At 40.2% G+C, this 26904-nt stretch overlaps 1 protein-coding gene and 1 pseudogene across 1 annotated transcript in view; one reads left to right on the plus strand and one right to left on the minus strand.

Moving 5' to 3' along the window:
• Window positions 1-13296: 13296 nt before the first annotated feature.
• LOC114088244 (pantothenate kinase 3 pseudogene) lies at window positions 13297-14461 on the minus strand (annotated as a pseudogene).
• A 6881-nt stretch (window positions 14462-21342) lies between these two features.
• The window catches only part of Fermt2 (FERM domain containing kindlin 2), an 82139-nt gene continuing 76577 nt past the window's right edge, over window positions 21343-26904 (plus strand). The window contains exons 1-2 of the mRNA XM_027929581.2: window positions 21343-21516; window positions 21883-22048. Coding sequence (XP_027785382.1) covers window positions 21892-22048 — 157 coding nt within the window. The 5' untranslated portion in view covers window positions 21343-21516; window positions 21883-21891. The remainder of the gene's footprint in view (window positions 21517-21882; window positions 22049-26904) is intronic.

Below are 26904 nucleotides of genomic sequence, written 5' to 3' on the forward strand. Positions count from 1 at the left end.
TGTCTGCCTAGAGCATATGTGTCTCTCGGGAACATCTTGACCTGTTCGAGCCTCCTGATAGGGGACGGTGACGTGACGGTAACCCAAGGACGCAGTTATTACTCTTCCCTCCTCACTTTTGAGTGATTTCCCGCAGCTGTTAAAAAGATATATAAGGGGAACAAATTTGGCAATAAAGCGTGCACACGCTGCCTCCTGGATGAAGAACCTTGGTGTCCTGTGTATTTTTTTTATTTTTTTATTTTTTTTTAACTTTATTTATTTATTTTAGTTCTCGGTGGACACAACATCTTTGTTTGTATGTGGTGCTGAGGATCGAACCCGGGCCGCACGCATGCCAGGCGAGCGCGCTACCGCTTGAGCCACATCCCCAGCCCCTCCTGTGTATTTTTTAACCCCGCCGTCCCTCGCCGGACTCGGCTCCGTTAGCCGGACGCGGCAATTGACCACACTCATTCCATTGCCAAGTTTGAACAAGTTTGCCTTCTAAATGTCTCTCAAGTCTGTTCTCACTTTTCATTGCTTCAGTCCACTCAGAAATTACAAATCCTCTAGATGTAACTACCATCTGTCTACTCACATCCATTTTGGTCTTCTACAATCAGTTTTCCACAGAAAACCCAAAGAGATCATTCAAAATGCCAATTCTTCTGTGGCTGCTGTTCTGATGAATGTGGCCCCTGTCCACTTCCATCTGGCCTTGGTAGATCTGTATCTCCTTGATCTCTCCATCTAGCTCCCCAGCCTTTTTTTTTTTTTTAAGAGAGAGTGAGAGAGAGAGAAGAGAGAGAGAATTTTAATATTTATTTTTTAGTTTTTGGCAGACACACATCTTTGTTTGTATGTGGTGCTGAGGATCGAATCCCGGGCCCAACGCACGCCAGGCGAGCGCGCTACCGCTTGAGCCACATCCCCAGCCCCCCAGCCTTTTTTTCAAGTTCTCATATCTGCATGTCCCCCACCACTATAAAAAATAGTCAATTTTTAAAAGTAGAAAATAAATTCATGTAGATAATAAAATGATAGACAAAAATGAGAAGACTGCATAAAAACACTGAAAACCAATGGTTAAGTGTATTAATTTTTTGAACAGATTAAAGAGATAGATTGCTTAGAGAAATTGTTGTACACTATTACTAAATTTGCAAAATTTTGTCTTTTCACAGAAAGGAAGTACTTAATCTCCAAAAGAACAAGGCGAAATTTTAAAATTTGGGTTGATTACTGGAAATACTCACTATCTGGGAGATAAATATTAAATTATGAAATTTCCTCCTCTGGGAAATTGTGAAAGTCATCTTCCAAAATATTAAAAATTAAATCAGATAAAACATAAGATGGATCTAATGCAGGAAATGATCCTGTTCTGTTTGGGAGAGACAAACTGGAAGACACATTGGGACTTTTCTATTATTTATTTTAGAGATTTTGCCAAAAAGCACAACCCACATAGCAGAAGATCTGAAATTGCAATTCAGAGTTCCTAAAAAAAAAACAAGTTATTAGAGGCTAGAAGTAAAGTTTGGGTTCTGTTTTTGGTGTATTGAACTAGAGATCCAGGAGTGCTCTGATTCTGTACTGCCAAGTAGCCTTCTGATTCAGTCTCAGAAGTACAGAATTATTGAATATGTACTCATATGTTCACCTCCTGTAGAGGTAAGAAGATCAACAACGGAAGCCTACATAAAAGCCTTCCTAGGCTCTAAGGGTGAATGTCAAGGAATATTGGGATTTGAAAATGTTTAAAATCCTATTACAAAAGGAGACTTCTATAGTTAGAAGAGGAAGACAAATGCTTGAGTTGGAGAGGAAATATACTTTAAAAGACAAACTCAGACAAAGGTTAGGGAGAGGACCAGTATTACATGGAGAATGCCATGTTTCCAAACATGAAATGAAAAAAAAATAATAATCAACTGAAAGGAAAGAGGAGACGTCTGGAAAGAATGTAAAAGAAAAATATTTTTAAATGTAGTTTCACGAAGGTAACAGAAACCTGAGAATTTCTCAGATGATCCTTGAGCTAGTCATGGATGGAAGGATTCCATCCATCCACTCAGTCATTCATTCCACAAACATTTATTAGGTATTGGTTTTCGTGCTGGGTACTGGTAATTGTTGAAGGACTGGGTTAGATAGACATATATTAATCAAAGAACCATGCAAATATTAATTATGAACTGTCAAAAACTGCTGTGATGCAAAAGAATAATGAAAAAGAACAGGTTAACGGAGTACACAGAGTTTGAGGGTGAAGGAAGGCTTCCTTTACATGGGGTATTTCCACTGTGTTTTTGTTCTGTGTTATGGTTTGGGTCTGGAATGTCTCCTAAAGGCTCATGTGTTAAAGGCCAGATGCCCAGTGAAGCAATCTTCAGAAGTGTGGCCTTCAGAAAAGTGATTAAGTCATGAAAGCCCCAACCTTATCAATTTGATTAGTCCATTGATAAGATTCATAATCTGATGGCATTATTGGGAGGTAATGGAAACTGTAGGAGGTGGGGCTTAGTTGGAAGAAGTAGGTCACTGCAGATGTACCTAGAAGTGTATAATTTATCCTTATCCCAGGGGCCTCCCTCTCTCAGCTTCCTGCCAACCATGAGATGAGCGGCTTCACTCTGTCATGCCCTTCCACCATGATGTTCTGCCTCACCACAGGCCCAGAAACACTGGGATCATTTATAGGTATGAAACCTTTGAAACCATGAGCCAAAATTAATAGTCCTTTCTTTAAGTTGTTTTTCTCAGATATTTTGTCATAGTGACAGAAAGCTAACTCACTGGGTTTACCCCAAAGTAGTCCCCGAGATAAGGATTTGCACATCAGTAATTTATTTAAGAATTGATCCTAGAAAGCACTGTGAAAGTAGAGAAGGAAGTGTCTTTGTTTTCTGTTGCTGTAACAAAATACCTGAAACTGGGAAATTAGAAAAAAAGTTTATTTTTAAAAAAAATATTTATATTTTAGTTGAAGTTGAACACAATATCTTTATTTTATTTATTTATTTTATGTGGTGCTAAGGATCGAACCCAGGGCCTTGTACATGCTAGGCAAGTGCTCTACCGCTAAGCCACAACCCCAGCCCCCAAAAAGTTTATTTAGCTCACAGTTTTGGAGGCTGGAAATCCAAGATTGGGCAGCCCCATCTTCTCAGCCTCTGGGAAGGGCCCTGTGGATGCATCACCTGGTAGATGGCATCAAGTTGTCAGCTTGTGGAAGGGGGACAGAGTAATCACATAGCAAGACAAGGAGCCAGAGAGATTTGAGGGTCAGGCTCACTCTTTTTATAACAACTCACTCTCAAGGGAGCTAATAAGAACTACATAAATCCCATCTGTTGCCATTGGCCCCAGTGACCTAATCACCTTCAAATGTTCCGACATCTCAGCATCACCACAGTGATGACCAAGCTTCTAGTGTATGAACCTTTGGGAAACACACTCAAACCCTATCCAACCATGTGGCAAGAGGAAAACCAACCAATAAAGCATCCATTAATTAGCAAATTACCGCCATGGGTAACTTGGGCTCAATCCTATAAGGAGCTGTCAGAAAGACTTGTGAAACACCCATAAGAATGCCTCACTAAGGGCTGTGGGACTGGGATGTTGATCTATCAGTTCCATGCCTCATTAGTTAAGGGTCACTCCAGGGTGCTAAATCCTGGTCACTTGCTGCCTCCCCCTCAGGCTTAAAAGCTTCTATGGACACTACATATAGGCTAGTAGCTCTCAAGTCATGAGAATCCCCCTGAGGGCTTGATAGAGCAGATTTTAGAACTCTACCTGGCAAAGTATTTTGATGTTCTTATTTTTGCAATGGTGGGGCTTCCTGCATACTAAACAAGGACTCTACCAATGAGTTACACCCCCAAACGTACCCCAGAATTTCTGATTCAGTAGGTCTGAGGTGGGGTGGGAACATTTGCTTTTCTAACAAGTTTCCAGGTGATATTTATGCCGCTGGTTTGGGGATTACACTTTGAGAACCACTGCTCTAGGCCAACTATTGTCAGAGTATTACCACATCCTAATGTCTAAAGAATGATGGTCATTAAGTAGAGAGAGGTCAGAGGGAAACCTGAGCTAAATAGGTAGAGGGAACACTTCACAAAGACCCTGAGGTAAGAAGGAGTGTCTGGTTAAAGGGACTAAAATATGCTGAAAGAGAGGGAGCATAGAAAAAGATGATGTGAGCAAAGTTTGAAGAAATCAGATCAGTCAGGGCATTGGAGGCATACTAAGGTTTTGGTCTTTTTCCTTGTAGAAAGGCATTGAATGGTTTTAAGCATGAATGACCTGATAAGAATTGCATTGTCTAAATGTTCATTCAGCTACAGGGTTGAGAGCATTAGAAAGGGCAAAAGCAGGTGCAGGGACCCCATAAAACTTCTGTTGCAAATCCAGATAGAAGGCCACAATAGCTTGGACCAAGGTAATGGCAAAGGAAATGAAGAGAGATGGGTGGATCTAGATAATAAGTAACAAAAAGAAGTCACTAAGGTTTGGTGATGTGGTAAAAAAGAGGGAAGAGATACAGACTATATCAAGGACAACTCCTGAGTGTCTAGTCTCTGCCACTGGGCTGATGAGCCACACCTGTGAGAAAAGAACCAGGCAGGGTTCAGTTGTGTGCATGTTAAGTTTGAGGCTCTATGGGACTTTCAGGTGTAGAAGGTGTAGACCCAAAATAAAGAATTAGGTATAGGGTTGGAGTTGTGGCTCAGTGGTAGAGCACTTTTCTGGCATGTGTGAGACTCTGGATCCAATCCTCAACACCACATATAAATAAATTAATTAATTAATAGATAGATAAAATAAAATAAAAGATCCATTGACAACTAAAAATATTTTTTTTAAATTATGTATAAAATTCAAGAGCTAAGCTGGTGATTTATATTTGGGAGCTATTAATCTATTTAGCTTGTATTTGAAGCCATGGGATGAGACCCCCTAGAAAGAAACCCTTGAGTAAGAAGAAAAGGAAACCTTCAGGGAGAGACTCAAGGATTCCAACAAATCTGGTCATGATGAGGAAAGGGGTCCCAGAAGAAATGAGGGAGGACCACGAAAATATGACATCAGAAGAAGGCAGGGCAGCATTGCAAGAAGTGGCTATCAGTGTCAACAACTCCAAGAAACCAAGATGAGGGTCAAAAATGCCCTTTGGAACTGAAAAAAGCAATTGTGAAATCAATGCCAACATTGTCAAGAAATTCTGTCATGTATATTTATAATATTCATCAACCTGTGTAATATTAGTAAAATTGTTTACTCTTTGTTTAAGTTGCATTGTTTCTATGACCTATCTGAGCTTGCTTTGCAGGATCAGAATAGGCCAACCCCAAATATGCTGCCTTGACATCTCATGAGCCAAAGACTATGAGACTTAATAGATTCAAGGAGATTCTCGACCTTTGCCTCATCTACCTAAGAGCAAGTCAGGGGAGGTACCCCTAGTGCCAGGAAAACAAGAACTGCTCCTTCATTGAAGACAGAGACAAAACCAAGGTGAGTATATATTACAAACTCATCTTTTTTTTTCATCCTTTGTTTTTATATTTCTTACTCATTTGAAGTCTGTTGAATATAAGAAACAAATTTGTTTTTTTAAAAAATAATTTTTAAACATTTATTTTAAAATATTAACAATCTAACTTTTTTAAGAATCATTCCCAAAATTTTTTCTTTTCTTTTTTTTTTTTTAAGGTTAACACACAAGGGGCTTTGTTGTGCCAACACAATAAATGGGGCTCTATCTGATTATTGCTGCCATCTCCTGTTTTTTGGAAAACAGGCTCTTTTGCAAGTTGTTTGACTACAGGGCACCTAGCTTGAGTAACTCCATTCTGGTCTGGTCCAAACAACAGCTTCCCTTAAACTATTTTTAACAAGCCCTTTTTTCCTATGTCCTTTGAGGATAAATAAGCTTGCCTGAATCTAATTTCTTTAATTGTAACCAACCTATTTTCTGTGAATGCCAATGATTAAAATATTCATAAAAGTTATCTGCTTTTTTCCTGTTTTTTTTTTTAAATGCCCTTTTGATGTAGTGATATGGAGGCAATCCATATCTTAACGTGAGCCATTTCAGTGCAGTAAAGAAGCAGAGAAAAGGATGAAACAGATTCCACAGTAAGACAGACAGTGGTAAGGAAATGGAGTTGGTGAGTCCACAGACAGTGCTCTAAATGTTTCTAAGAGGTTTGGCTCTGAAGAAAATGACAGCAACAAAGGTACTAGTAAAGTCTGACCTTTCCTCCGCCCAGCATTTCAAGTGATGGGGAAGACAGGAGCATGTTTAAATGCCTTAAGAGGTCTCCAGGTTAAGGAGACAGTCTGAAGAACAATGGAGACTATGAGTCAAGAATAAGAAGGAAGGAATACAGTAACAGGTGGATTAACCTGATAAAAACATGAACACCTCTCTGTCTTACCGACAGGAAAAGAAAAGAGGGCACCTTGTGAAGATGCACAGGAGACTGAAGGTTTGGTAGCATAAGTCAAAGAAGGAAGTTATACCCTAATGGCTTCAAAGTCAATGGGAAATAGGAAATGAGGTCTTGGGAGAATGAGCAGTGAGGGTAGATTAGAAGGGCCCAGGGGCAACTATTCAAGGAGAGTGGAGAAGACTGGTGGCAAAATTGATGAGGAAGATGAGGACAGTGTTTATGTGCTTTTATGTGCTATTGATTGCTTGTTTACAGCTCAACAATCAAAGGCACCACACTCCCAAGTATCCATGTGGGCCTGGGACACCCACCAGTATGCTTATATTCTTGGTTCCAATGGCCTTCTGAGAGTTGGAGTTTCTTGGAGACATAGGTCCAAGTCATGTATCAGAGTTGTCTGGCTTACTGCCTTTCATGCTCTCATTCATTCAACAAATATTTATTGAGCACCTGTCATGTGCCAGATACTGCTAGGTGATGGGGGATGTAGCTATGAACAGAGCAAAGGCAAGGAGCCACAGGGACTCCATTCCTATCAAGCACAACATGAACTATGAACATGGTGCTGGAATTGTACCCATGGATGGTACTAGAAAGTTCCTGCCTTAAAAGGAGGCCACATTCTGATGGTAGAGGGGAAGACTGGATGGGATGGAGATAAATAAGCAAATGAACGAATGTAGGATAATTTCACATTTTTGATGTCTTTGTACAAAAGCAGAAGAGGAAATGGAAAGTAACTGGGTCAGTTGGCAAGTGTACTATAGAATGTGTGGCCAGGAAAAGCCTTTTAGAGGGATGATATTGGCACTGAGAAACACAGAGCCAGGGAAAAGCCTATAATCCTAGAGAATGGCATGGCTAAGATGGAAAAGTAGGGATGTTGTCACACAGGATATGGACAGCAGGAGGTCACGGAGGTAAGTTGGGACCAGATCATGTGAAGCCTTTTAGAAGTTATGGTAAGGAGTTTAGAATTTATTGCGAGAGTGATGGAAAGCTGCTAATGTTCCCAAAGAAACAGTAAATATTGATATTTGCAGATTTAGACAATCATTATGGCTACTAGGTAGAAAATGAATCAGAGAGATCACTTTAGCAGCTACTAAAAAAATAATCCAAGTGAGAAGACAGTAGCTAAGTCTGGGGTAGGAAGGTAGAGTTGGAAAGAAGGAGCCCAATTGAGATCTATTTTAGGAACAAACCAATAGGACTTAAATTAGTCATTGGAGAAAGGCAGTAAAGGAAAGTGGACATTAAGGCTAACTTCCAGTTTTTAGGTTCAGCAAATAGGTATATAGTGATATTTGAGGAGATGAAAATATCAGAGCAAGAATAGATAGTGGAGGAAAAGTCCAGAGTCTCACGTGTAACATGCAGTGTATTATTTTAAAATTACTATTACATGTGCATCTATAACCCTGGAACCTCAAGAACAGATCTGGTTTAGAAACCTTGGAATCATTAGAACAGAATTAGTATTTTAAGCCTCAAGGTAAGAAGATATCCTCTAGAAAGAGAATGAAAATAGAAGAAAAGAAATCTAGGATACAGCTCTATAGCAAGCTGAATTTAGAGATCAGCTAGAGGAGAAGGAGTCAGCAAAGAAGTCTGGAAAAAGAGGAGAGAAGGAAAAAAATGGGGGGGGGGACCTAAGGAGATGGAAATGTCCTGATTCTGAGAGGAACATGTATTTAGGAAGAGAGACAAGACACATATGTAAAAAAGGCTGAAGAGGAGTCTGGGAGAGGCACCATTTGTTTTGCGACATAAGGTCACTGGTGATATTAAAACAGTTTCCGTCCAACAGTAGAAAAGGAGTGTCAGGGAGGTAAAATAAATTTTCCTTTATCCCTTATAGTTCTTAGCTGGGAAAGCTACAACAAAAGTCAGATTAACAAGAGAAAAACAAGCAACTTCATTAATGTATGCACTACCCATCATGTGGGAGAAGCCTTCATGGAATAACAACCCCAAGCATGGTGGAGCTCAGAACTCTGACTTATACAGCATCTTCAACAAAGAACAACCAACGGTAGGGCTGGGGTGTAGCTCAGTGGTAGAATGCTTGCCTGGTGTGTCCGAGGCACTGGGTTCAATCCCTACCAATGCAAAAACAGACTGTAGAGAAATGATGGGACAAAGGGAAGCAGCTTCAGGCTTCCAAGTGTGGAAAACTGTGGGAAGATAAATATATGGGTGAAAAACTAATGGAGCAAATGCCATTACAGATTTCTCTGGTACTAAATCTAAGCTTAAAAAAAAAAAAAAAAAGTCTAGAGTCGTCTCCAGTAAAGGAGAATTTATATGGTATCTCAGAAATAGGATTAGATGGAGAGAACTTTCCTTCTCTTTGCTGCTTCTTCATTGCCTTCAACTAATAACTATTAAGCCAAAGAGGCATATTTGGGGGTTGAATATTCTTTTTTTCCTTCCAAGACCAATTTGAGGATGAGCTTTAAGTTATTTAGAATTTAAAAAGTAGAGATATTACATAAGCATCTCATTTGAATGGTTTTGTGTTTAAGAAGACCATTAGCAATAAATGGATAGCAGATAAATACATATGTGATCAAGAGAGATTTTTTTCTTTCTGTATTTAAATGAGAGATGGTAGAGTCTGTTTATATATGGTGAAGGGAATGATCTGGAAGCAAGGGAAAACTAGGTGAAGCAGAAAGAATTGATCACGTGGAAACAGGTTACCTTCAAGAGGGCAGAGAAGTTAAGATCCAAAAGTGAAAAACTTAGTTTTTTCTAAAATTGTTTACTGTGGTGAAATGTATGTAACATGAAATTTGTCACCTTAACAATTTTTAAGTCTACAATTCAGTGTCATTTAAATACACTCAGAAAATTGTGCAACCATCACCATTATTCATCTCTATAACTCTTCTAATCTTGTAAAACTGAAACTCTATACCTATGAAACAATAACAACCCATTACCTGTTCCCCTGGTCCCTGGAAACCACCATTCTACTTTCCATTTCTATATTTTGACTACTCTAAGTACCTCATATAAGTGGACTCATACAGAATTTGATTTTTTGTGACTGCCTTATTTCACTTCATATAAAGGCTTCAAGGATAATACAAGTTATTGTTGAATTTACATTTCATATTTTAATAGTTGCAGGTACACTTTTTCCATTTGCTTACTAAGTTCTTAGTTATTTGTTGAAATCTAATTCAAGGAAGGGAAATGGTTTACAGTGACACCTCCCAGGCACCAGATGGCAATGTTCAGCTGCTGGTCAGGTCTCTGTCCCCTCAGAGTACCTTCTTAAGACCTAGCAGAGAAAAACACCTCTGACCTTCCAAACTGGACTGAGTTAGCCCCAGGGCAATTGAAATTGTAGGTGACTTTCTGGTTTGTCTCTTTTAGTGGAACTGCAACTCTTGGCTTAGGAAGAACAAAGGGTTTATGCACTGGGAGAGAACATTGTAATGAAAAGTACAGAGAGTGGAGGTCATTCCTCAGGATGGAGGTTGGGAGTCAGCAATTTAACAGCTACCCAAGACTGGAAGGAACCAACTAGACAATGAGTAACCCTGAAATCAGGGAGGAGCCTAGCTGGTTTACTAACAAGCCAACTTGGATCAAGGTGGAACTTCTGTTTTGTTGTAGGATAAAGGCTGGTATGGGGACTGGCCTCTTGTCCCAAGTGCTGGCCATACTGGTCCCCAATCCAGCTAATAACCACATCCCCAGAAGCACCCTTAGGCTGGGCAAAATCACATCTCTGCTATTGCCACTGGTTTTCCCTTATGGGGCTCTGAATTTCTCTGTCCTGGATGTACTGAGATAATCTCTTAATCACATCCTTCCTTTGTTACATCCTGCTCAGAGCTGACCTCCTGGAGGGCATCCATCAGAGCAGCACAATAACTCAATCGGCCCCACCCTCTCCTTGACTAACATCCACAGTATTTGTATAAATATGTGTATGTACAGATTTTCTCTATCCAGCTGTGCCTTTCCACTATTTTAAAATGGTCAGAGCCTTCCAAAAACCTAATCCTATCCTTGCAGATCCGTGTGTATTGCTTCTACTTTGGCAAGGAATACTCCTATCTCCTGCTGAATATTTGGGATTATCTTAGTGAGAGATCTTGGATTTGATTTTAAGCAACCATTTTCCCGAGTCTTTATTCACACTCACATCACCGTTGTTTTGAAAAAGCATCTTTGTTTCTACTGTACCTCCAATTTACAAATCTTATTTCATACTTTCCTTTTCCAGCAAACTTCCCCTTTTCTTCTTTAACTCCTTGAAACCTGTTCAGTCAATTCTAGAACTGTCTCCTTCAAGGTTAACAGTGACTTTTGCCAGTCATTATTCTCTCCTGAACTTTTCTGCATCATTTGATACTGCTAACCACCTTTTCTTGAAATGACTTCTTTGTTTTTTGGTTTTGGGGCTTGCTGGATACTGGACTAACCAGATTTTTTTTTCCCAGCTCTGATCCTTTCTTCTCTGTTAACCTTGGATGACTCTTCTTCCTGCTTCTACCCTTCTGCCTTTGGGGAGCAGTTATCCAAGAATCAGCCTCCCTTGGAGGATCAAACCATTCATTAAGGCTCTCTCTCTGTTAAGAATTTTTCTGGGTGACCTGTTCTCTCAAGCCTGATGGGCTTATTTACCTAATTGCTCTCTAAATTTTCCCTCTGGATATAATGTTTTCACCCCAAGTTCCACACTTCTTTATAGAAACTCCTCATCTTTCCCTAACACCCAAATCAGTTGCTCTCAACATCTGTACATCCATTTCCCAGTTCAGTGACTCCACGGTTGGTTCTTCAATCACCTAAATGTGAAAACCTTGAAACATTTCTGACATTGTTTTTTTTTTTGACCTAAATTCAAATCTCAGTTCTTCCACATGTCAGCTGTGAGGCCTAGAAATTACACAACCAGATAACCATCAGTTAACTTCCATTAAATAAAGATAGTAATTTAATAAAAAAAAAATCCTCAGGGTTATCTTCAGGAACATTTAAAGTGCCCACACAGCACCTGGAACATCAGAACTACACAGAAATCTCCTCCACACCCACACCCACACCCTCTCACCCCACTCCCTATTTTTTTTTTTAAATTACAAGCCACAAGATATTTTTCTCACATCTAAGTCACTTGAATGGATTCCAAACCAATCTCCTGAATTTTACACCTTGCCTCTGTTGATAAGTCATGCATATTTTTACCAGATTAAGTTTATTTGAATATTGTTTTGGTGATAATTACCAACCTTCAAAAGGCTCTGAAGTTTTCACCTCAGAGTCTCACCTCAGTCCTCCCTCATATGACCTCGCTCTGTACTCACTCCCCTTCACCCCCTCCCACCCCCAGCCGTTCCTTGGCATTTTTTCCTTCTCCTGGCCACAACCTCAACCCCCCAAAAGCTCACCTCTTAATACCACCACCTTGGAGCATAGGATTTCAACATATGAATTTGGCAGGGACATATATTCAGACCATAGCACATGGTAACCCCATGTTAACTTTTTGAGAAACTGCCAAACTGTTTTTCAAGCAACCAATATTTTGCAGCAATGTAAAAGAGTTGTCATTTCTCCAGATATTAGTTAGCACTTAATATTGTTATCTTTTTTGTTATGGTTATTCTTGTGTGTATAAAGTGTTACCTCATTGGGCTTTAATTTACATTTCCCTGATGACTAATGATGAACATCTTTTTTTTTTTTAATTTAAACTACAATTGCTTTTATAACCAAATGTAGGAAACACAGATTCTTTTTTTTTAATTATTAATATTTATTTTTTAGTATTTGGCGGACACAACATCTTAGTTTGTATGTGGTGCTGAGGATGGAACCCGGGCCACACGCATGCCAGGCGAGCGCGCTACCGCTTGAGCCACATCCCCAGCCCCACAGATTCTTTTATAATTCTGCAATACTGCCTCAGACTCCCAACATTTGAAAACACCCATTTAGAATAAATATGATTCTGTTGTTGTTTGTAATAGAATAAAATCTTTAGCTTTCATGGTTCATATTAAATAAGCAATGTGTTAACTTTGGACATGATAATTTAGTGGTAAAAACAGCACAGAACTATTGATTCACTCAAATCATATTCCATTTGAATAGTCTAAGGACTTCATCAGATTCCAAAATAAGTAAAATTTCAATTTAAAGATACAAACATTTCAATGTATTGGTTAAATTAAAAACACAGAAAATGTGATGTCACCAGACAGGTGCATTTTCCAAGATTCATTCTGAAATTCAGGGTAACATATAATAATAGTATTTTAGTTAAATAAATGACATTTGAGGAAAGTTATACTTCTGGGCAAAGATCACATAGAACATGTTTTTTTGAGGAAGATGTGTTAGGAAAACTACAATAATTAATATCTCCTTAACATTTCTAAAATCACATAAAATCATCATCTCTGATTGCCATTACAATAAATTTTCATACTGGGTATATTACTGTCTGCTCACTAGTCATCAAAATGCATAAAACAGATTCAAAACAAATATTCAAAATCAATTATTTTTCATAAGTGAAACATTTCTGAGACTTTAAGATTCATGTCTTGAGCATATAGTACTACAATGCTGGCTACATAAAATAAATAGAAAATCTTTCTGAGAGGAAGCTCAATAATTAGGCTAAATTGCATTTAAAGAACACTGGCTATATACAGAAGGGAAAAAACTTCAACAATACTTCATGTTGCAGAGCTCTCTCTTTTAATATGGCATTCATGAGCTTTCCATTCTGACATTTAAAATTATCAGGAATAGTGAAATTCTTTTATCCTTTGGTTCCCAAGGACAAATAATGCAGTTACAATGCCTCTGGTTTTAGTTCCTCTTGGATGACATTCATTAGCAGAAAAATTTCTGATGCTTCAGCTCAAGTTTGGCAGCCCAAGAAGTGCACCAACTGCTCCAAAGTATCTCTCATGTTCTAGAAACAATGCTTTCAATTGACCTTTGGACCAGTAATCCAGTGCATATGCCAAAAGTTTCATTGACAGAGTATTGACACGTAAAAAGTTTCCAACAAAGACAACTCTGTTTATTTTCTCATTTACAGCGCACATTCGTGCCACAGAGCCAATATTATTGGTGATAGTGACTAAAGTAGCTCTTGCCAAAACTTCTTTACTAACAGATTCTCACTTCTCCTTATAAATCATATTTCCAAAACTAGACGTGACAATCCAACCTGGTAGACCAAATCTTTCATAATCTCCTCCATAAATATCACGGACCAGTTTGTCAGCTTGGGTCTGTTGCCTTTGGATGCCATTTCAAAGCCCTCTTCAAAACTTTCACAGCCAGTCAGTAAACTGCATAAACCAAGAAAAATACCCCCTCCAAGGCTTGTCCCAGTCACTGGTTCATAGTTATCTTTGGAGTGGACTGCTAAAATACTGACTCCTGAACCAATGTTCACCACCAGCAATGGATAGGAATCATCCAGGTTAAAAGGCATCTTTTGGCATCGCTCAGGTTCTGAGTCATTAGCAAAATAATAGCACTCTGCTTGTCCATTGAAACTGACAGAATCTATATACAACAAGCCCTTTACAAGGCAGTCAAGTTCATCCAGTTTGTGCAGGTGGAAGTTTCCAATTGTGCAAAAATCTTCTTCAAACTTGTAAGCACCACCTCCTGTAGTGTAGCACCCAGCACCATTTGTAATGTTGATAAGTTTTTGTCTCTTCCCATTTGGATAAAAGTAGGCAGGTCATGGGTTGGAAATCTGATAAAGTGCAAGTTCCTTCTTCAGCCAAAAAGTGTTGATTTCTTCAGTTCAAGTTATACATCCCAAATGCCAGTGGATCCATATGCTACATTAGAAGTCAAATATTTCCGAATACTTTTTAAGCTCTCAATTTCCTCTGTTCTTCCTCTGGTGTGATATCAATCGGTTCAAAATATGAGAGCTTTACTAGAGTTCCCCCAATGTCCATGCCAAACCATGGGAAAGAGGGTTTCTTGGCATCCTTGATCTTCATGGCCTTGGCCTGAGAGGCAAGAGGAAGCCTGGGGTCCGGAGCTGGTGAAGAGCAGCGGCAACTTGGGAGCTGGCAGGGCCACGCTGCGAGGCCTGGCTGGTTCCTCTGATGAACATCTTTTTATGTGCTTATTGGCCATTCATATATCTTCTTTGGAGAATTGTCTACTTATAGTCTTTGACCATTTTTAATTGATTTTCTTTTTTTTTTGGTAAAGTTGTAATAGAACTTTATATATTCTAGATAAAAACCTCTTAAAATATTTATGATTTGCAAATATTTTTTTCTGATTCTGAGGGTTTTTTCACATTTTTATGCCATCACTTGACATATGACATAATTTTGTTTTATAAAATTCAATTTAACTAGCTTTTTAGTTTTTTGTTGTTGTTATTGTTGTTGTTGCCTATGCTTTGATGTCTTATCTAAGAAACCACTGTCTAATCCAAGGTTGTAAAGTCCTGTTTAGTCCTGTTTTCTTCTAAGAATTTTATAGTCTTACCCATTGTTAGCAAATTTTTGTATAAGGTGTGAGGTAGTGGTCTCATTTCACTTTTTGTATGTAGATATCCTTTCTGAGGTTTTTAAATATAAGCCTTCTGCATTAGACAGATGTTCCTTAAGAGCTCACCGTATATGTTACACATCTAAATATTTATCCCAGTGTCCAACACCCCTAAGCACAATTAATTACCATGTTGTTATGAGAGTGTGTGAACATTTCACATTTTTGTCAAGGTTCAGACTATTTCACAAGATATCCTGGTGTTTAAACTTACAAAAAGGTACCACCCTACATGATTTTTTAAATAAAAACCTTTCTGTGACTAAAGCAGTAAATGTAAGCAGTGTGTTTCTTTCCCCTTGAAGCAGAGATTTCATTGTTATCTCAGAGTCCTTCTCTTGATATGTGTGAAAACAGACCTATGCTGACCAGATCTCCTTGTTTCTCAGTTCATCAGTCTTATTTTTTTGTTGTTGTTGTTTTTGCTTTTTTACAGGGACCGACCCTTTCTATCAAAACTGGCTCTGAAGCCTTCCATCACATTCTTAGTTCATACCCCACTCCCCTTGATTTCTGCCTCCTTGGTAGCTTCATTGGTGTGTTCCATTTTTGGCAATCCCCAAAACAAAGAAAGAATTCTGCTCACCTGGTGCTTGACAGGAATAACTCATTATATTTCATTTCGCTGACTTCATATCAAATTTTTAGTGCCCCCCACATTCATACTTATACAAAACTTCTCTTATTTTTCTCCTACCTCCAACCTCTCTCCTTCTTTCAAACCCAGTGATTGTATTTTGTATTAATCTTTTAGAAAGAAACATTTTAAAGCACAGCATAAGTAGAATCCAGAAAAAAACTGAAGTCAAAGTGAGGATCAGCAAGCCCCAGGGCTGCATTTGACGGCAGATCTGTGAGGTATCATTTGGTCTAAATCTAAGTCCAGTGCTTGGGACCTTATTTGGATATTGCTGCTTTCAATGCTTGAACTGTTCTTCCAAACACTGGAGTTCTCAGCTACTTTTCAGTATGATGTAAGTACCACAATTATTGCATGTCTTAGTGTTTTTCTAGTGGGGGATTTCAGATAAGATTCTACATTTAAATGCATTTGAAATGTTAGGTGGAGGTAAACATTTATGAAATGTACTTGAAGACCTTACTAGATAAAATAGAAAAAAAAAATTCCTAATTTCAGAGACTTGAGACTGGCTCCTCTTTAATGCTCAAAGCAAGTAGTAATTTGAAAAGCCCAGCCACACCCATGCTAATCTAATTATTTCTCCAGTGGGACTTCACTTGGGTCCCTAAGTCCCTGTGTATCACATTGCTTATGTATCCTGCTGACATCACAACTAATAAAGTCTCTTCTAAAGGTATAATTGAGCTAGTTCAAATAATAAGAAATAGAGCAGTTGTTTGCAATGGTAAACCCCCATCACTTCTTGTAGAAACATTCATTCTGTAGAAGTACTTTAATGATAGAAGACTAGGGTAGTAGGGGTTGGGGCTGGGGCTCAGCGGTAGAGCACGCCTCTCTGATGTGTGAAGCCCTGGGTTCGATCCTCAGCACCACATAAATAAAATAAAAAGTATTGTGTCCACCTACAACTAAAAAAATAAATAAAAAGAAGAGTAGAGTAGTAGGCACTAAGGTAGAGGGATGTTTAGAAAGTAACTCTTACTGGAAAGTAAGAAAATGACCATATTGTGAAAACTGATTCTTAAAACTGGCTTCTGAGCCATGACAGTTAACTTCAGTGACTTTGTCAAGGGAAAGGCAATATTCAGAAAGGACATAGATATTTTTGTTTCTATAAAGGCATGTTTAAGAAGCTGCAGTTACCAGGAGCTTACTGGAACACAGATCATTAAGGTATAATTCTTAGGCTCATACCTAGTTCCATTTCAAATCTCTATCCTACCCTCCTGAGCCCCAAACCTTCATCCATCCCCTGACCTTTTTCTTGTTTTGTGCCACTTAGAATGTTTGCTATCTTATCCTTATACATTGCCATAAATCTTTTGGGCATAAGGTGAGGAAATTTATTTAAAAAACAGGTGAATTTAAAAAGTGGAATTCTCCCCAATAATGAGATATCTCCACCAGTGATTGGGCATCTCCCTGATTGGGTGTGAGGTGTTCTGGCTAAACTGTGTCAGAACTAATCCGCACCTAATCCCCACCCTCTCTAGGTGCGAGAGCCCATCCGTGTGGGGGTGTGACTGACCATTGACCCTGAGAACAATCACTGACCCTGACCTTGGAATTCTGTCCCCCTCGACCTTCATTGGATGGAATTTTCCCCTGAATTTCTTGTTCCCCAATAAAAGGCCACTCCCTGGCGAGCTCTCCCTCTCTCCTGATAGTCTTTTGTGTAACCTCGCTGCCCCACCAGGTGGCTCAAGGCAGGAGCCCTAGGGAGAGCCGTCCCAGACCTGGTCAAAGAAAAAGGTAAATTGAGTTTTGTGTGTTTATTTTGATCTCACTAGTTAACTTCTATGCTATGAACCTCTTGTATGAAGCCAGCGTGCTGGTCGCACGGTGGACACCAGATAAACTTGCTCCTACTGATTCTTTGACTGACATTTGTGTTGACTTGGTACACATTTTCCATTTTCTTTGTACCCAGCTATTTGTAAATTTGTGGACAATGCAAAGACTTTGCAGTTCCTATTCTCAAAAAACTCAAGTTTTATTTAGGAATACTAAAAAACAGAAAAGGAAACCTCTGGAAATTCTGGCCAAGAGTCCAGTAGTTGCTCTATCCATCATGTCCATCATTGTGAATGTAATGTAATGCACAAAAATTGTGATACTGGATGCAATTCTTGATGGTGATAGAAAAGTTCTAGATGCAGAGTTTTTGAATTTGTACAAAGGATAGAAGAAAAAAAATCTCCCATGATCTCAACACCTAGATAAACATTTTGGTGTATTTTCTTCCAGTCTTTTTCTCTGCTTATTTAAAAACAGGTAAGCTCTTGGTTTTACAGCTACATGTACAGTTTTGTACGGTTTTTATCCTGACAAGCAATTCTCTTTTATTAAAAAACATTTCCCTATATATTTTCTATACCATGATTTATTACATAAACACTCTTTCCTGCCTGGACATTCATATTGTTTCCGAGTGAATGCAACATTTCTGAGTAGAAATAATTGGAGAGTGGTATGGTTAGAGAGAAGGCATCAGTTTCTCCATGATGACTGGCTAAAATCACTATAGTGGTTTCCCCTATGTGTGTGTGTGTGTGTGTGTGTGTGTGTGTGAGCTCACTCACCAAACCTCTGGCATCTGACTACAAGTCCTTGATTTCATTCCATTATGGGTCCCACCCCTTTCTTGAGTCTCTACTTTTCTTTCCAAGTTGCATTGATAAACAAAGGGTTATTTGCATGGGGGATTCTCCTTCCAAGTATTTGAGACAACTTAAAAAGACCACCAGCCTTTTAAAATTGGGGTTTTGTATCTTATGTTAAAAGGGTTTTGTTTGTAGCATTCCCCTCCCCACTCCGGGGCATTTGGAGCAAAGGTGTCCCCCCCCCCCTTGTGACAGTAGGGGGAGTGGAAGTAAAGTGGGAAGCTGAAGGACCTTTCTCCATCACTAGTCAGTCTTCAATGTTAGAGTCTGTAAACAAGTCAGGATGGCGCCTGGCATTTTGTCAGAGGGAGTGATTTGTGAAGTAACGCCAGCGAGCCATTAAGTGTGGTGATTCCTTATTGGTTGACTGCTATATCTATTTTATGTTAATTAAGATAAGCTGTGTGGAATGTATACCCCTCCTGTCCTACAATAAACGGCTCCCACTCCTGCTGTATCAACTTACACAAGTTGTTTGTCACCCACCCCCGTCATTTTGCTGCAGCCGGACTGCGGCAGATGGTGGCCCTTTACGGGGAGCCCTGGGACACTTGGGGGTAAGTGACGAAAAAAAAAAGCTGCCCGTCCATAGATAGGACGGGAGCAAATCTGCTCGTCCCTAGGCAGATAGGGCGAGAGGAAAAATGACCATTTCGAGAAAATGGAGAAGATTGATACAGTATGTTTGTGTCTTGTTTTGTCTTGAAATGTTGTATTGTCTTTGTGATGAAAATATGGAAGGGGTGAGAAGTAAATTACTAAGGGAAGAAGGCATCCCAGTGGAACGAAGAATAGTTAGGGCATGTGTTGATGGAAGCCCGGGAACTCTAGTCAGAAAGAAGAAAGTTCAGAGGAGGAAGGATTATCAGGGAAAAAGTTGCAGCAAAAGGCTATTACTGAATACTTTTCGTTACCGGAGGGTGCGTAAAGCCACGTGGCAGCTGCCACATGCACAAGCCAGTCATGGCGCAGCAAGGAGTTTCCAAGCAGCGGCAGCTGGCTCTTCCCCGCCCCCCACCCGGGGAGCGGTCGCCACTGCGAGAGCCCAAATCCAAACCTGACCTGGAGGCACAGTCTTGCAGGCTCTTTGAGTCCAGGACACTCCCCAGGGCCATCTGGGGCTGCCCAGGATGCTACAGCCGGCAGAAGACGCTGATGTCCCTGATGTTTGGTCATTTTCAATGCCAATAACTAAACTACGATGGTTCTCCCACACCTGGAGGCTGATGAGTAATGAGCGCCATTAAGGCCTATTTCAAATGTAAAAAACCTTGAGATAATGTACTAAATTGTTCAGAAGGTTGTTTTCTTAGTGCCTGCTGGAATACTACAGGATTTTCTTTAGCCATCCAGAGTTCCTGCCTTCGTCCCAGTGCCAGTGAAGAAGACGAGGGTGGAAGAATTTCCAGTGTTGTTGAAAACCGGAGGAGACTTCGGATTAAGCTAGCTGCCTGCAGAACTTACCTGGACTGTGAACTTCCCTGGACTGTGATTTACCTGGACTGTGAGTTATTCTATTGAGACACTGCTTTACCTGGACTGAGACAACAAACTGTAATCTACAACAAATTGTAACTCGGTATCTTTGCTAACGGTGTCATTGCTGGTATAATTTTTCCAAGGGCTTCTTGCATGGAGCCATCAATTGGCTTGGTATTGTGGCATTTTATATCCTCCCTTTCTGTTTGTAGCAGGTATTTATGGGTTTCTGTAAAAACCACTATGGCTGTTATTTAAATTAAACAAAAGGGGGAAATGTTAGAGTCTGTAAACAAGTCAGGGTGGCGCCTGGCATTTTGCCAGAGGGAGTGGTTTGTGAAGTACTGCCAGCGAGCCATTAAGTGTGGTGATTCCTTATTGGTTGACTGCTGTATCTATTTTATGTTAATTAAGATAAGCTGTGTGGAATGTATATATACCACTCCTGTCCTACAATAAAGGGCTCCCACTCCTGCTGTATCAAGGTACACAAGTTGTTATTTTGCTGCAGCCGGACTGTGGCACTATTGGTGGGCACCATTCCAGAGCTATTAAAATTCCTTCAAGTTGTGGCTGAGGACTTTAAAACTTTTGGATCTAAATTGCAGATAAAAATGCACAAATACCTACTGACAGCTATAAAGGCTGGGGAAGAGATTTCTAAGTAAAACCCACAGCACCCAGGGCTTTTCTCAAATAAGAGCATCGAAGGAATTATTTGACTCGCATCTGGTTGGAGATTCCCTCCGAATGGGTTAAGAATGCAGGCAAACTTCTGGGAGTCCCGTAGGAGTTGCTGATTGGGACCGGTCATTGCTGGCAAAGCAATTTTTGTACTTCACCTCCCTCTGGGTTTTCTCATTCCTTTGTGAGATGTTCATGGAGTTGGCTTGGGCATTTACCTTTTAAAGTTTATACATCCCAAACTCCTCTCTCCAACTCCTGGGGTGCAGCACCTCTGACCGCTCCTAGACTTTTAGACTTACTCCAGGCGCGGGTAAGGGGCGGGAGGACTTTGTTCCCCGAAAATGACTTTGCCCTGGGAATTTCCTGTGGCTCTTTCTCACGGACAAGCCCCCTCCTCCCGCTGGAAGTACAGACACACTGCCGCGGGCCCCCTCCTGCCTGGACCGGCCGCGGAAAGACGCGCCAGCCGCCCACCCGCGCCCTGGAGGAGGCCTGCGGCGCTCCCCTCGCTCCCCCTCCTCAGGTCCCGCAGCTGAGAGCCCGGATGTTGGATTCAGTCCCTGCGCTGGGTCCTTATTTCCATAAAAGGGCAGCACTCCGCAGGGCTGAGATTGCCGCCGCTGGCGCCCCCCGCCTCCCCCGCGCAGCTCCCACCCCGCGGCGCGCGCCGCCGCCCAGCCCGTCCCCCGGGGCCTCGCAGACCCCTCCCTAAGGGCGGCCGCTGGGAGGGCGGCGGAGGGCTTGAGGCGGGCGAGCGGCCCTGGGCTACTCTGCGCAACGGCGGAGGAGGGGCAGGCGCGCCCAGCCTGTGCTGGACTGGGCTGAGGGGCGGGGAGAGAGGGGTGGAGCGCGGGGAGCCTGGCGAGGGGCAGCCACGACGGGACTCCATTAGCAGTTCGGGCCGGGAGGCAGCGCTTCGCTGGCTGAGGAGCGCAAGGCGGACGCCGCCGCCCCGTTAGCCGCCGCCCCCGCGCCTGCTGCGGCGCCAGCCCCGGGCGGGGAGCGCGAGGACCGCGCGGTGAGGGGCCGGCTCGGGTGGGCTCCGAGGGAGCGCGGGTGGGGAAAGTAGTGCGCAGCCCTAGGCGGCGTTTTCCCGGCCGAGGTGCTACAGGCCGGCAGGCGGCAGGTGAAGCCGCTGCGGTCCGCTAGGCGGGAGCCGTGTGGGGTGGGCGGTTGGGTGGCGCCGGGGTCGCCGGGCAGGGCAGGGGCGCGGGCGCCGAGTGCAGCGGACAGCCTGGTCCCGCTGCCCTCGCTCCCCGAGTCTGCGCGAAACCCCCGTGCCTTCCACGTTCTCCCACCCTGCGGCCGACTCCTCCAGTTCAGTGGGATTTGCCTTCCTTTGGGGGAGTGACGCTTACGAAAGCCACTTCCTTTGCGCTCGCAGGAAGGAGCCATGGCTCTGGACGGGATAAGGATGCCAGATGGCTGCTACGCGGATGGGACGTGGGAACTGAGTGTCCATGTGACAGACCTGAACCGCGATGTCACCCTGAGAGTGACCGGGGAGGTGCACATCGGAGGGGTGATGCTTAAGTTGGTGGAAAAACTCGGTGAGTTGTGTGTCCCAACCGCGTCAAAGAAACGACTTCCCAGAACGGGGGGAGGGGAGGGGAGGGGTGGAGATGAAAGACGGGGGGAGGGGCGGGTTTTGGAAAACTTGGCATCCCGCAAATGTTTTCTTTCTTTCTTTTTTTTAAATGTGAAAATCTGTCAGTATTTAAGCAAATAACCTGTTTCCCTTTGCATCTTGTTTTGTTACTCTGAATGTTCATAAAGTAGCGTTTTGAGTCTCCCAATTATATGTTTAATTATGTAGTAACGGGAGGCAAGGCAACCCCTAATTCTTTACATTTGCTGACTTCACGTTGAAAGTAATGAGAATAGTATGCAAGTATATTTTGATAGGGTGATGTTATCCATTTCTTCACTGTACCTCAATGTTGGTGGCTTTGGTATTGAAGATAATGCATGACCCATTTAAGAAAAGTATGGGAAATGTGGAACTACAGTAGTCAATATGAAGTTTCTGTATTTGAACCACTACGTGATGGAGTGCATTAAAATGTTCCAGTCATCCACTCTTACAAGGGGTGGGGCAGTGCTTCACAGACTTGGTATCTAGTCCGTGCTCCAAGTAAGCTATTTCTAGCATTCAGTTTTGTATTAGTAACAAACCAGTGAAAGAACTCTGTTAGACAGCAAATTTTATTTAACTGGTTCGTGGTTGACAGTATTTTCTTGAGTACAGATATATGCAGGATTGATTCTAACTCAGTTTTAAATAATGGGATACCTTACAATATGAGAGAGAAGAAAATTTTGCACCATACATTTTGTTTGTGATGGAAACCATTTTCAGCCGGAAGAATCAACTAAATAGATGAGATGGGTCATTTTATCTCAAGAAATGCTTAAAGGACTGCCTTCCTGAGCTTTAAAATCCCTTCTATATATAATGCAGTTGTGATAAGGTGGCATGTGTGGTATTGTCTTTTTACGTTGGGGCTTTTTGTTTTGCTTTTTAAAACCACATTCTTAAAGTCACTCTAGTAAAGCAGTTATTTAGTAGAAATGTATTTCCTACCAAGGGAGTATTGTATACTTAACCATGTAAACTTACTGAAATAGCAGTCTAATACAGTTTGCAAAACAAGATGGAATTCATTTAGTTGGACCTGCTTTGTACCCCTGCAAGAGGTTTAATTATTGAAGGACCAACTAGAAGCTCCTTACAGGATAGACTCCTCCTTAGGACTATGCATGTATTGTTTGGATCCCTAAGACATAGCTCAGGAAAGAGGGAGCTCCTAGATAACTCTTTAAAAATTAGATATTGCTGGTTTACCCAATTAATTGCTAACAGTTTTTTATCTGATGTTAATAAATCAATCACTGTTCACAAAATATTTAGGAACCTTTTTTGTCCAACACTGGTGTGAAGGTATTTAAGGAAGAAAATAAGTATAATTGCTTATGTTTCCTTTGTTCTCCAAAGAAAACAAGCTTTCATGTCAGAGATTGCCTTATATTTACTAAGTGGACCTTATCAATGTAACTTCAATAGATTTTTTTTTTATATTGCAAAAAAAGAGCTGTTGAAGGTGAGTGCAACAACTTAAAATTCTAGAAAGCCAGGCTTTAATGAATAAATAATGATTTCTACTATATTAAATTACATTGATTATAACTGTTTATTATGAAATCACAGTCAGAAATATAGAGAATACACCATTTATAGATAGAATTGATGTTAATTTTAAGTGACTGTCATCATAATTCAATGCTGGTGTGTTTTAATTTTTTTATGCAGAGAAAAGAAGCCTAATAGGATAGGAAGTGCTGTGTATATGGAAACTGCATCTTTTTGAATTGAACCAATACTGATTCCTTCTGTATCTTAAGTTCTAAATAGAAAGTGCTTGCTTTTTCAGCACAAATCTGACTTTTCTCTGTGGTGAAAATAGAGCTAAATGTTTTTTTGCCCTTATTTTTAGGATTAGGTACTTTTTAAAAAAACTATTTTGTTACCTGTTGGCAGATAGTAGAGGAGAAATTTAGTTAGGGCAGCCTGGAAAACATCCACAAACCAGGCTAGTCAAATTAGAAAAGAATTTTGTAGTTTTTCAGGTTTGCCTGAAACTGGAATGGCCTGCCCTGGGAAGTCCTGAGTTGTATCACTTGATGGTATTAAAGGGCAGACTGGATGGCTTCTTGTCAATAGTGGCTAAAGTAGATCAAAGCAGCTTACAGAAGATAGGTAAGAGGTAGAGATCATGGTAAGAATAAGGTGGCACAGGGTTTGGTGTCTCAGGATTACAAAGCAGTGATGGACAACTAGTAAAATCAAGCTACTGTGGCCATAGAGCGGTTAATGATCGAAGGTATGGGAGGCAGTGTTGACTTGTATCTTCAGTCTCTACACTGCCTGTCTGGTACCTTTCTCGATCTCATGAGAGGGTGTATGAATACCAAACGCATTATGTATTAGGTTATCTTCCTGTATAATATTCAGTGGTAGCAGTTCCCTGAGTTGCTGGGTAGGCTGGGTGCCATGACTCGCACCTATGATCCCTGAGATCTCAGGATGACCCCTCCTTTCAACATGATATTAAAATTTCATGTGCATATGTGAAGTTTCAGGGAAGAGGCTACTTTGCTTTTATTAGATTCTCAAACATGCCTGTGATCAAAATGATTATGACACAACTATACAGTTTAGCCTTTGAGTGTCAGTTTTATTGTGAGGCTACAGTGTTCATCCCAGACTGGGACATTGTAATTCAGACAAAAATTTACATAATGCTTCCTTAGTATGTGTTGGTGATATCTTTGTATTTAGTTATAATTTTACAAAGAACTTTTGCATTTCAGGTTAAGATCATTAAACTACAATTCTTAGTTTATACTAATTCAAAGATCTGAAAGGTCTTTTATAACTAAGTGTGAACTCATTTGTCATTTTGCATTGACTTTTTAAAAGAAAATTAAGAGTGTGTTATATTCTACAAATAAGTGATCTTTAGGGAATTATATCTGCTACAAAAGAAACTTTCATTTGTGGCAGTCTAAGCTAGTTTTAGACAAATGATTTTATCATTGATCCCCTCAATGCTCATACCTCATCCTGAAAATGAAAAATTGTTATTTTCAAAAAATCAATATTGAGAGCTTTAAATAGAAGTTTTAAATTTCACTGCAGTTTTTTGTTTAAAACAAATTTCAAACATAATGTTTTTAAAGAAAAAGTTAAAATATTAATCATCAAGCATAAGGATTAAAAACATAAAAGTCAAAAAGAATAAAATTTAAAATTAATTCTATTCAAAAATAAATTTTGTAAGGAAGGGGCCCAATTTTATAGGAATCCTGTGGAAATAATTGAGAAGTATTAAAGAAAACAATTCCACACAGTGGGTTCAGAGCTTAAGTAACAGTGAAAATTCTAAATATCAAAGAAATGCTTAGTTTTACTATTTACTGGATTTCTTCACTGAGTTTTTATATCACTTTTTAAAATTATTTTCTTAAAACTTGAGTATGCAATTGAATTTCTACTTTTCTATAAAAATTCATTTTAAATGGAGAGTAAGGAATTTATAATAATATGGTGCTTACTAAATGGAAGACTTCACTGCTTAAATCTTAGAAATTGATTAGATGACTTCTGAATTTCTTATAGCACTGATTCTATGAGTAGGAGGAATGTTGAAATTGGGTTAGATCAGGGTAAGTAAAACAGAGGGGGGAAATGCCATTCAGGGGACTCAGGAGTAACTAAAAAGAAATATATGGAGTTGATTTAGAAAAATTGAGGATTATGTTTCTGAGTGTGGCCTTTAGAAAGAAGTCATCCCTTCTTTAAAATGCGTCATATCCTTGTCATATAATAACAAAATAAAATGTGTTGGCGTTCCATGATCAAATTAGGCTGTGAGGTTAGCACATATGACCTAAAAAAGAAATTTTAATAAAATAACCATTAAAAAATTTTAAAGTGATTGTTAAGTATGGTGTATATTCTTTGCCTCTCATAGAAGTGCAAAATAGTTAGTTTTTTCTTCAGGAACTGCAAAAATCAGTTTCTTTAGTTGAACATCAGATGGAGAAAGTTGGCTTACATTAGGAACTTTGACACACACACACACACACACTTTAAATACTAGGATCAGCTTGACAGGATGCACTGAGGGGGAGAGGCATGTGAAACTAACTGGACAGCTCCCTTCTTATAGTTGGGCTTAGTGCTCCCTGGGAATGCCTATGCTTATTTAATGGAGTAGCATCTATGTTATTGAAATCCTCTGCTTTTCCCTTTGAGGGCTATGGTTGAATTCATGGAAATTAAATCATAATGCAGCCTTTCTGCATTCATGGTGAAATTAAGTTTGTAAGAAAAATTTAAAAATCTTTGAAGATAGGATAGAAAAAACATTAAATGGTAAAATTATATTAAAGTGAATTGAGTTTAGTTAAATCTGTTAGCAAGCTTACTCAGTATTTCAAACACTGTAAATGATCCATAAGAACTAAATATTGAATTTTATGTTTCTTAAATAGCTCCTTAAAAATGGAAGATAGTACATAAATTTTAATATCCTGAAAGCACCTAATAAAATACAAACTATTCCTGGATACATTATATATTATTTGCTGCTTACCACCCCCACCCCCCACCCTGCCCCACCATATTTTATACCCAGTTTTTAATATAAAATAGAAGTGAGCTAGGTGCCATAACTCATGCCTATAATCCTTCTGGAAGCTGAGGCAGGAAGATCAAAAAGTTTGACACCAGCCTGGGCAGCTACTTAGCATGACCCTGTCTCAAAATAAAAGGACAGGGAGTGTGCCTCAGTGGTAGAGGGTCTTTGGGTTCAGTCTCCAGTACTACAAATAAATAAAGTAC

The sequence above is a fragment of the Marmota flaviventris genome, chromosome 2 (genome assembly GCF_047511675.1).
Source record: "Marmota flaviventris isolate mMarFla1 chromosome 2, mMarFla1.hap1, whole genome shotgun sequence".
NCBI classification, from domain to species: Eukaryota; Metazoa; Chordata; class Mammalia; order Rodentia; family Sciuridae; genus Marmota; species Marmota flaviventris.